Source organism: Schistocerca cancellata, chromosome 4, assembly GCF_023864275.1.
Source record: "Schistocerca cancellata isolate TAMUIC-IGC-003103 chromosome 4, iqSchCanc2.1, whole genome shotgun sequence".
NCBI classification, from domain to species: Eukaryota; Metazoa; Arthropoda; class Insecta; order Orthoptera; family Acrididae; genus Schistocerca; species Schistocerca cancellata.
The window spans coordinates 475,508,124-475,520,644 of NC_064629.1; the positions used below are offsets into that span (position 1 = coordinate 475,508,124).

Genomic DNA, 12,521 nt, shown 5'->3' on the forward strand with positions numbered 1-12,521 from the left:
TTCCAATTGAAAGTGTGGCTATATATCTCAAATCCCCTGTGCTGTTTTAAATGACAGTAATATGGTCACACAACCCTAGCATGAAATGGGAATTCAGAATTCTATATCAGTTGTGGTGGTGACCATGCAGAATGGAACTGAAGCTGCAAAATATTCCAGAAGCAAAGAAGGTGCAAGAGATTAAAATAAATAAGCAGGTACCCTACACTGAGGGAAGAAAGTTACACAAGATGATGCAGCAGCCCACATTCATGACATCCTTTGTGTCAGTAGTTAAGAAACTGTTCACTGTTGAAAGTCGGCATGTCCACACAGATGCAGACCAATAGTGTAACCACAAATACATGCTCCTGTAAATGTAGTTACAAAGCAACCAATACTGTCAAACCAGTGCTAAGTAAAACAGTTATGGTAAGTTTCAGAGAGCACAAAAAAGACAGCTATATCATACCAAAGAAAGTCAAAACTATAAAAAAAAAGCAGCATGCCAAAATGTCCATCACCATTGAAAAAATAATGCCAGGTGAATAAACAAAAACATAAATGTGCTTTACCACTAGGCCACTAGGATCAACAATTCAGAGATGTATAAAAATAAATCCTTCTAGAACTTTTCATTACAACATGGTAGTCAGGACAAATTACTGAACTTGTGGAGGGCAACAGTTTTAGTCATCTTCCTTAAAATGGAAGGACCAAACTACCCCCATTGGTTGTCAGAGTGTTTCTTGTAACTAGCTCTAAGTTGAATGCCATATCTGTGAGCATGCCAGGGAATGCGGCCTGCCTTGACTGTATCCAGGTTCGACTAACCTGTGGTTCCTGACATGGAGATTAGTGAACACCCTGTATGTGCTTCAGTGGCTGCCATTCTTGGTTTATCCTCCTGAATCTTGAGGATGGCAGATGGCTCTATAAAAAAGCACTGAATATTAATATATGCTATGTGGCAATGTGTATAGCTCTTAAGATGGAACAGTCATTATCACCATTGCACTCTTTCCACCATTGAAATATTTGTCTTCAGTGGTGTGACCCTGGTGAGTGCATGGCAAATTTAACTGCATATTTCTTCAGTTTTGTTAACTGATAAAGTGTAGGTGGCTTGTTCCACACTGCATACAATCTCCACAATTAGTAGTGATGGTGAAGTCAGGATGAAGTTTAGTCTTTTCCTGAGCACCAACAATACTGCATCATTGATCACTCTTTGTGTCATCAGGAATCACTTGAAGAAGCAGTGACTCTGCTAAAATATCATGGAGAACTTACAATGTGACTGAGTGGACATCCACAAATTCTACAAGATCAAACAATATACCTGTGAGATGCTGTCTGCATAGGAAATATTGTGGTGTTGTGGCCTCCATCAGGATGAGATTGTCGATGGCCCAACAATACCTCAACAACTCACACTGGAAGTAAGTAAAGTAGTTCTTCCTCTAGATCCCAGGTCAGACACCTGTTGACCATGCATTATAGTATCTTTCCTACACACCCAGTGAGTACCATGCAGTGATAACTACTGAGGAAGGTGCAAGCCTTCTCTAGTTTCAGGAAGTGTACTAAAACTGCCTCACTCTGTGAATCACGAATGTCTCCAAACAGTCAAATTTTATTATGAAGAGATAGGAGGATTGCTTACCTTCATGTTACTTTTTAGGTTTTTTAACAGGCTTTCCAAGCTTTTCACTGTTCTTTCATATGTAAGTTGTTATTTACGACAATATGCTCTCCATCCCACTCTGTAAGGGTAAGTTGGATGGTATTGTCAACTGAAAATTACTGAAAAAAGCAGTGAGTCCGACTATCTCCCTACCTGCAAGCCCCTTGAGGTATTTTCCCTGTAAAACAACTCCTCCATTGCAGCTATTAGATGTAGTAGAGTGGCAACTGAATTCAAAGAAAAGAAACACAATCTGTAGACCATTAGATAGACTAACAAACAGTCTCTTCAGAAAGATGTAATATGATCAAGTCCTTTACAGCAGTTGTTTGTGCAATAATACAATAGATTTTTCCTGTCAGAGGCTACACTCACCATGGCTTTATAAACTGGCAGAGGAGTTACAAGTTATGTTGGCAAAATCCACTTCAGAGCTTGCCCTAAAGTGCATTCTTGAAAGCGTGAAGTTAATACAAAATGAATCCACTCATCATGCAGTAGTATAAGTTGGCATTTCATGAGAAATAGTTTATAATGTGTACAGTGCTTCAGCTACTCGACCAAATTTAGATTCTGAAATCAGGTGGGGACTAGATTTAATTCCTAAGTCTCCCATCTAGCTTGATAAAATCATCACACAGAACAGAGTTTCTGAGGCAGAGTGCAAACTAACACCAGTGATAGCATCCTTGTACTGTCAAGACTCTTCCCTGGCCAGTAAAGTGAGCAGATTTTGTCAGATGGAGCAGACAGCAGATGGGACATCCACCTTCAATTCACTAGTGGCTGCTTTCAGCTGAAGCAAAATGTGCCCCATCCAACTAACTAAATTACACATAGCATTTCCATTGTAGTCTGTGCTGTAGCTTGATAGTTTTTTAACATTTGGTGATCTTTTCTTGAGTGAATCGCAATTAAAAGTATCAACCTAGTCTACAAAACATGATATAGTCAGATGTGGGCTCTGAAAGAACTCGTTGTGACTTAATTTGGTAGTAACTGTACATTGCTTCAAAACCATACTTCCTCATGAATTTCGATAACATACAACATATCAAAATATCTATACTGAGGTTTTACAATATTTACTGAAATAATTAATTTCAGAATAACTCAATCCAATTGAAAGTTATTTTGACATAGGTACACGGAATGCTTTCTTTTTATAAAATACACATTACTGTTTACTTACAGCTCTCTATCTCCATTCCTTACTGGACATAACACATCAAAAAGATGTATGTTTCATTTTGAACCAATTTTACAGAGTGTGCTTTCATGGTGTACTCTATGCACTGACTATGTATTTGCAGCATAAACTTTCCTTAACAATTCCAAAATTAATGCACAACAGACTGTGACAACACAACTACACTCTCAGCACAAAATGCTGTGTGTCAAAAACTATTGTCAGATGGGAGAAAACCTCATTTGCTTTCCCACATGCTGTACTTATTTCAGAATTGGCATGAGATAATGCACAATCCTGTTCCCATATAAAAAAAGGGGCAGTTACATTTCTTGGAGCTGTTGAAAAGGAAATTCCAACTGCCCCTCTCCCTTAATACCTGATGGTGATTTAAAGTTGGGTCCTGGTTTTCAGTTGCAGTGATTGAGCTGAGGTACTGGACTTTGCCATTGTATACACAATGTCTCCAGGACTGGAGACACCCCAGCTTTGGTACAACAGTTATTGATATAACAACAGTTATTTGCTTCAGTACACCAGTTATTGGTATAACAACAGTTATATGCCAAATATCCTGTTGTGGCTTCCCATACCTTAGGAGAACTGGTGTAACAGAGTACTGAGTTCAGAAATAGTTGTCGTCCCTTTTTTTGCACTATTTCATTGATCTAAATCTCCTTTCTCTAATGACCTGAAAGGCTGTGATGTTCTCAGCAGATGGCTGGTGTTTGAACCACAACAAAGCCATGCACTTGATCCTAATTGCTGAGTGGCACATGTCTCATCATGGAATCTACTGAGCGAAGTGGCACAATGGTCAGCACACTGGACTGACATTCAGGAGGACGACGGTTCAAAACCCACATCCGACTATCCTGATTTAGGTTTTCTGTGATTTCTCTAAATCATTTCTGGCAAATGCCTGGATGATTCCTTTGAAAGGGCATGACCGACTTCCTTCCCCATCCTTCCCTAACCCAAAGAGACCGATGACCCCTGTGTTAGGTCCACTCCCCCAAATCAACCAACCAACCATGGAATGTGTTGCCTTTGAAGACAGGACTTTGGGATAGATACATCGCTTGCTTGATGGCGTATGCTTTTAATGTGGTCCACCAATTTCTGGATGCTGTATCGCGGTTCAAAAGCAGCCACTTGGCTGTACAGCATCCAGTTTCCTCTGCTGAGGATCCAGGGTGGTGGTTACCTTTCAGGAACTGCTCAATCTGATAGATGGCTCCAGATGTGGAATTGGTCATTACTCGACTGAAAGTCATTGACCACATCCCACTCAGCAATGTCTGTGATGTCAGCAAAGTAGAATAACACCACTAAAGTGCTGAATTGTGTGCTACTAGGCCTAGTTGACATCAATGCTCGTGGCGTATATTTGCATTAAAATTTCTTACTTGTAGGAGTAGTTAGGGTAGATGTGAAATCAGGTGAGAGAGTGCATTTCCAAACAGAGCTTCATTGAGTGGTAAATAAATGTTACTCAATTTAACCTTACTTGGAATGTGCACTTTTATAGCAACTGCCAGAATAATTGTTCCAAGGCGGATGGGAGTGGAATGTTGTGTGTCACCACATAGATGGATACTTCACCTATAGCTCCATCACTGCTGAAGTCACCTTTTTGGTGGAGACTGTGTCTTCTGACCACAGGAGCATCAGTCTTTCCTGGACTAACAGTTTCAGGATCTCAACATATCTTCTGAACCTGTTCATGTTCAGCTTTGGTACAGAAACTATTTGTCAATGAGGTTTTTGTCTCCCCTGTTCTCTTCTGCTTCTTGGAGAACCCATTTCAGAAGGGGAATAGCTAAGAGGACATGAGCGTTCACTCAAGGAGACCCCAGTATGAATGAGTAAGTTCTGATGTATCTTATGGTTTGCTTGTTTTGATTCAGGTTTCTAGAGGTTTTAAGTCACTTTGTTTTCTTCTTCTGATATGATGATGTCATTGTAGGTTGAGGCAGACTGTTATTTCAGCAATTTCCCATCCAGTGCTATTTATACTTCAAGCGCCAAAAACTGGAGCTAATTCAGAGGTGGCAGCAGGGTGTAAGACCACCACATTGAACAGATATTATGTTGAAAAATAGGTTTTGTACCCAAAAGAGCGGGGAATAATATGGTTATTGGAATCCCAAATCAAACCAACCTGCTTCCAGGAAAAGAAATATTGCATTAGGTATTGTGAATTCCCTTGTACTTGAAATATCTTCCACATCCACATTTTGGGAGGGTTGAGCTATAAAAGCTAGAACAGATTCCATTTACTTGAAATCTGAAAATCATTTTCAGGCTCTGTCTTCAGTGCTTGCAGGTTAGTTGAATACTTCTTTGCAGCTTCTTGATCCAGTGATATTTGTTGATCCAACAGTTCTGATCAAATTTGAGGAAAGTAACTATGAAACTTCCTGGCAGATTAAAACTGTGTGCCCGACCGAGACTCGAACTCGGGACCTTTGCCTTTCACGGGCAAGTGCTCTACCATCTGAGCTACCGAAACACGACTCACATCCGGTACTCACAGCTTTACTTCTGCCAGTATCTCGTCTCCTACCTTCCAAACTTTACAGAATCTCTCCTGCGAACCTTGCAGAACTAGCACTCCTGAAAGAAAGGATAATGCGGAGACATGGCTTAGCCACAGCCTGGGGGATGTTTCCAGAATGAGATTTTCAGTCTGCAGCAGAGTGTGCGCTGATATGAAACTTCCTGGCAAATTACAACTGTGTGCCTGACCGAGACTCGAACTCGGGACCTTTGCCTTTCGCGGGCAAGTGCTCTACCATCTGAGCTACTGAAGCATGACTCACGTCCGGTACTGACAGGAGAGCTTCTGTAAAGTTTGGAAGGTAGGAGACAAGATACTGCAGAAGTAAAGCTGTGAGTACAGGACGTGAGTCATGCTTGGGTAGCTCAGATGGTAGAGCACTTGCCCGCGAAAGGCAAAGGTCCCGAGTTCAAGTCTCGGTCGGGCACACAGTTGTAATCTGCCAGGAAGTTTCATATCAGCGCACACTCCGCTGCAGAGTGGAAATCTCATTTTTGAGGAAAGTGTTTCATATTTTTATTTTCTGTAACTATGCTATCAAAATGTCAAGTTTTCACATGAAACATTTTATAGAAGACATAAAGAGTTATGACTGTTGGTTTTTTCCTTGGAATTCTTTGTTTAACTCATTTAGTTTAACTGTTATATAAGTTACAGATATCAGATCCAACAACCAACTCAGATCATCCAGTAGTGAGTAATCTTCCTCTCTTTCAGACACAAAAGATTTTATCATTGACAGAAGTTCTTTAAATCTGTTTAGAAGCATACCTGTACTCATCCATCGAACTTCAGTGTGCATTAGCAGTTCAATTCTTGTAACAATGCTGTAAGATTTTTTTTCTCTGCAGTGATTGTGAGTGAATTGAAATCACAATTTTTGTGAGAGTAATCATAACATGTGCCATTTTCAAAATATTTCCATAAAGTGCTTTCTGGTGAGTACAAAGATACTTAAAGAAAGACAGGAAAGATTTGTTGTTTGCACACAAGGTAACAAAACCTTTGTGTTGCCTATCATGCAAGGCACTCCATCAGTAGTAATAGATGCAATTTTCTGAATTGGCAAATCATATTCAGAAATGAAGAATTTGAATGCAATGTAAACATCTTCTGTTCGTGTGGTATATTTCAAGGTCAAAATTGTATGCAAGTATTCTTTTACATTGAAATCTGAAAAATTCAGTCTTACAAAAATCGTAAATTGAAGTGTACGGATTCCATCTATTGGCTACTCCAATGAGAAACGCAAGCAGGATTGCAAATCTGCTATCAGTTGACCTTTTATATTTTCTACCACTAATTCCACTTTCATTGTTAGAGTAGCTCTTGACAGAGGCATGTCTCAAATGGCTGATGTTTCCTCTGACTTGTTAAATGTGGAAAACAAGGACCCAAGAAAGTACTGCATAACTACTGTGCCATTGTTAAAATTATTTTGCATATTTGATCAGTATTTCTGATACATGAAATGATGCTATGTTTGATTAAATACTCTTTGCAGGCTTTACAAAATACTACTTTACTTTTAAGACTAGAAAGTTTCTTCTTTCTCAGCTCACTGTCGACAGCTGCTTCTTCTTCTAAATCTTTGTGAACTGTTCCAGAATGAAGTTCCATACTCACTTCTTAGGTATTAAGTTAGAGCTACATATCAAATGTGTACACCTATCTTTATGCATTGTAACAAAAAAAACTGTTCTTGCCACTCACCATGGAAGTGGTATATTTTTCTGTGTTAAGCTGCACTCATTTTCACAAACACATTACTAAGTGAGTACTATAACTAGACGCATAGACTTCCTAGTTCTGAATGGTAGCACTCAGCAGCAGTTGGGAGGCTTTGTGCTGTAATGGTTTGGGGATGATTGTTGCCAACAATATAGGATACTGATTGTAGGTGTTGACTGCACCCTCGCTGAGCTGTTCTGTCACTGTGGTGTGTACTGTTGTGCTATTTTGATCATGATTGTTTTGAAAATAAGTGATGAGACAATTGTTTGACTTGTGAATACAAACAGCAATCTCAGTTTTGATAACACAAAGTATTTAACTGTTCGTTACCTGTGTCATGCACATTTTTATTTTATGGAAGCTCGAAAACAGAGATGTATGTTGGCTTCTAGAGGTGGAGCTTGTTCCCCTGGCCCTCTCCTCCTCTCCCTGCTTATTGTTAGAATATTTTGTAGTAGTCCAACAAAAACTTAAAATTTGAAATTAATGTCATTGTTTTTGCAGTATCTGTCATTTTTGTGTTATAAATGATTTTTTACTAGGTTTTGCTTACTAGGTATAAAATGCATACAATAATGCTGAGTAAAGTCATGTGCACTATGATAAGTGTCTTTCAAACTTGAGTATTCTTTCTATGTTTCAGTAAGATGAATACTGCTGCCGATGACTGGATGGACCCATTAGATTTGGAAGGTCACAGGAACTTGCAGAAGACTCTAATGTATGTATTATGTGATGCTACTGAGCTATGTTAGTGTGTGGAGGCATTTTTCAAGGCTGTGTTAATGTGATCATTTAGTTCAAATATGACAAACATAGAAATATTGTGACCAAAATGCAAACACATCATAAAAACATTTTAGAGAATTTTTTCCAAAGGAAGCCAATAAAAAATAGAAATGCCCCACCTCACTTAAGTAGCACCATTCAGAGACTGTTACAAATGCTCATACCTAAATTTGTAATGAAATACAATTTAGTAGGTAAGAGGAATATACAGTGACCACATAGGAGGTAGATAGAATTGTGAAGTCAAAACAGCAGCTGTGTAGTCCCTGAAACACAGAAGAAGAAGAAAAATAAGAAGGATCAGTTTCTTTATAGTGAATGATGAATGTTTAACACAGATTAATGTAATGTTTGGCTTACCCCATAGAAGTGTGATGGAATCGTTAATGCTCTCAGTATCCATAAATGATTTGTCTTACAAGGCTATTAGCACACACATATTGTTCACCATGATGATGTTTACTTGAAAGTAATATTGCTGCATGACTGTGAGGATATACCAAACTACTTGGACAGCATTTTCAGCAGGTTTAGGTCACCTCAGATTCATACAAACGAATGGTTATGCAAAGAACAAGAAAAAAAAACATGATCTTTCAGGCTATAGCATTAATCATAATTTTATCCAGCATTTCATGTATCTTAAAAACCTCAGGTCATACTGAAGAAAATGAAACAATCACATCAGTACCAGAGAAAGTATAAGTAAGAAACACATGTGTTAGGGAGAAAAGGGGGTTGCAGATTTTGGGAAGTTCAGTGCATGTGCTAAGGAAACTGCACTTAAGATTAGTGACAAATATTCTAGCATGCTATTTCAATGTTAAGGGTATTTATTAAATTGACCTGATACAAGATGTGGAAAGAAATCATAAATGCTGTGTACCATATTGACATGACTATACAAAAGTGTGACAAAATGTTTAGGAAATAAGTGAAAAATGCTCAAATAAATGTTGATTAAATATGAAAAGTTTTTACTTTGTGATGGACTAGGGGCTGAACCCAGTTCATTAACATCTGAGTGTGTGATCTTAGCACATCTAATGGACTGACTCAAACATTTAGTTAGACATGGGCTTCTGTCCATTGCTTTCAAACTTGTCAAGATGATGTGGCATGACATCTCCACAAGAAAGGGCACAACAGGGTGTTTTGGTTTGTCCACTGTCTCATGGTTACAGCTGAGACTGAATTCTCTTATCAAATGCCCCAAAATACCATAATGATTCATTAACCAGCACAGATCTTTGAAGCTTAAGCAGGATAGCAAATGCGCTAAGGGGTATACTCATAGGAATTAGTCGTTACTACACTATATAAGGCATGTGGTTCAAACATGGCTCCCACTGTTCCATGAATCTGTAGTAGCTGGGATGCGTGGGTCTGACTGCTGACCTGTGTTTGGTTCCATCTCTGTACTGAAGTATGCGGACTTTTAGGCATTAAATGCGAATGCGCTGACAGTGGCTGTGAGTTACGGAGTCTCTTTGGCAGTACATGGAGCCACAGTGTGAACCTCCTTTAGGAGTCAGTGGAAACACAAATGAAAATATCGATGAAGAGCACAACCCAAAGTGAGGGGAAATGGCAAAGAGAACAGTACCTCCCCCATGACAGACACTGGTTCTAAGGAAAATACTAGGATACCACCACAGTAGGGAAAAATGTAACCATGAAGGACATGTTAATGTCTCCCTCACAAAGAATTGCTAAGATTTAAAAAAAAAAATCAAAACAGCAACTAGAAAGGACACAAAAAGGGACAGAAGAGATAGATGTGTTAAAGGAAAGCAACAAATCATTGAAGCAGAAGTCATTTCAAGACAAGGAACAGATAGGAATGCTGAAAATGCCATGTTGTGAAGCCCAGCATCTCAGAGAAGAAAATGAAAAGTTGCATGTGAATGATGTAAAGACAAACTGTGTCATTTGCAGCTGGGGTGGCTGTGGGGGGAGGGGGAGGGGGGGTCATGTCAGGGAAACATAGGATGGTTCAAAAATAGCAAATATCAAGGCCAAACAAGCCATGATGCTATTTGTTAATGGGAATGAAAAGAAAACCTATAACAGTTAGGTTACCAGCACACATTGTGATTATGGAGACATACTCAAAGGAAGACTGCCAGAGAATCATGTAAATAAATAGCATGTTTGAAAGAAATTTGTTGTGAAGAATTGAAAAGGAGGTGTCCCCTAATGGCAATTTACAATGTGCCGATGACTTCCTGGAGGAAATGTATGAGCTCAATTTGAGTGAAATCCTTTCTAGCAAGGATGACCAAAATGAAGATAGATTGAGATTCAACACAAGTCCAAGGGACAGAGGAGTGGAAAATAACATTATTGAGATAAGCCCAAGGATGCAAAGCCAGCTCCTTAATCAAGAATGGGTCTCCATAAACTTCTATGCACTAAGTATACAGAACTTTGTGTCAGTAACAAAGTGCTTCAATTGCTCTGACTTTTGGCATTCCTTAAAACTCTGTAGGCTACACAAACAGGAGTGCTCTGTCTATGATGAAGTAGGACATAAACAGAAGGATTTTCAAAACATGGATGCCCTGTGTGCCCTGCAAAATACAAAACCATGAATGAAAAGGTAAAAAGGGCTTCCAAACATATGAACAGTATTAGCAAAGTTAGATATCTCAAACAGACTATGGACTAGATGATGCAGAATGCGGATGACAATCCAAACAAGTTTAGTCTTTAGCTTTTGTCACTATAAAATGTCACCACATCTGAGGAACAACGGAACGATTCACATTAAGCAATCGGACCACATCAGGTTGCGACTGCCCTGTTCCCATTCTTCCTATGGCCTTCCACCACAAAGTTTCTTGTAGATGTCTTCTTTGTGTCATACTGCACTGTCTGTGACTGTATACACAGCAACTGTGGATGTGGGACCACCCAGCAAACACTATCCTGTTTGATAGGTGCCCTGACATCATCACTGACACGGTTGTCCATTGACTGGAATGCCATCTTCCATGCAGAACATGATTCTACTGATGTCTGTTGACAGTTTGTATGATTATATCATGGATTAGACACAGAATGGGGAAATAGTGATTTGTTGCCTACGTTTGGACACCAGTGTAGTTCATAACGATATGAAATGAAGATAGATTTCTACCAACCACATAAAGGAGGCATTGGTTCATTTCTTGACTGACCACAGCCCATTCCCTGTATATCTGCACCACGTCCACCTTCATCAAGACAGCAAGTGCTCATGTGAGGAGAGAGGCTCCCCCAAGCACGTCATCTTGCACTGTTGACAGTTGCGATATGAATATAATGACATCAAAGAAATTCTGTGTGTTGCTGACAGATGGGCTGAACTGAGCAGCACAGCTGACACAGTATTGGATCACTTCCAAAATGAGTAGAGATGACTATGACCATACAGGAACTTTATAAGTATACATCTGTAATACATAAAAACTGTGCCATATGAGCTGAACTGTGGGCAAACAATGTACTAACTGTGTAGACTTGTAAAACAGATCTGGGACTGATGACCTCAGATGTTAAGTCCCATAGTGCTCAGAGCCATTTGAACCATTTGTAAAACAGATTACGAAGTAGAAAACTGTTTGGTTATTAAATTAACATATTTTGGAAGGTAGTACCATCTGAATATAGGACAGGGTTATAAGCCCAATTACAATTTTGTAATCTCAACAGCATGTTGAGGCAAAATATATTTAACACTAAAATTTTGTGTGGCTATTGTGTAGATACAGTAGCTGAGTACCCAGCATTGCCTGATCAAGTATTTATCCCAGCCTTCTAGTAGCCCATCTCCTCCTTCCTGTCCGCAGCTCATGGTCTAGTGGCTAGCATTGCTGCCTCTGGATCACGGGGTCCCGGGTTCGATTTCAGGCTGTGTTGGGGATTTTCTCAGCCCAGGGATTGGATTTTTGTGTTGTTCTCATCATTTCATCATTATCATCATTTATGACAGTGGCTAGATTGGATAGTGTAAAAATTGGACTGTGAAAAAATTGGGACTTTGTACGCCACTGATGACCGCACAGTTGACCACCCCACAAACCAAACATCATCACCTCTTCCTCCTCACTCTCTCTGTCCATCTCCTTCTACCCTTCTCTCTCAGTTCTTCTTGTCCCTCTCTCTGTCCATCTCCTCCTCTGCTTATCCCTGTCCAACTCCTCCTCCACCTATCTCTGTCCCTCTCGTACTCCCCTCTCTCTATTCATTTTCTCCTCCCCCTCTCTCTGACCATCTCCACCCCTCTATCTGTGCCCGTCTCCTCCTTCCCTTTCTGTGTCTCTTCATATCTTCCTCCTCCACCCATCTCTGCCCATCACTTCCACCCCAATAAGAGGTTGATGGCTCTTATCCCACAGTATTTCTTTCCAGATAGTAAGTTACATGTGTACCAAGTTTGACTGAAATCGATCTAGGGTAACGTATTTCACACATTTGTGTACATGTATTTCACCCATATATATAGTGAATTTTGTTTTCACACAGCTCAGTTTTTATGAGGTCTTATCCTTTCAGCTGTGTGTTGTGCATTTATATAATTTTCCAGGTACATTTAG

The 12,521-nt window shown here is 39.6% G+C and overlaps 1 protein-coding gene across 4 annotated transcripts in view; it reads left to right on the forward strand.

The window, feature by feature from the left end:
- Positions 1 to 12,521, forward strand: part of LOC126184721 (uncharacterized) — a 140,625-nt gene that overhangs the window by 54,779 nt on the left and 73,325 nt on the right. For all 4 annotated transcript variants that reach the window (XM_049927244.1, XM_049927246.1, XM_049927248.1 and 1 more), the window contains exon 3: positions 7,796 to 7,873. In XM_049927244.1, coding sequence (XP_049783201.1) covers positions 7,796 to 7,873 — 78 coding nt within the window. The remainder of the gene's footprint in view (positions 1 to 7,795; positions 7,874 to 12,521) is intronic.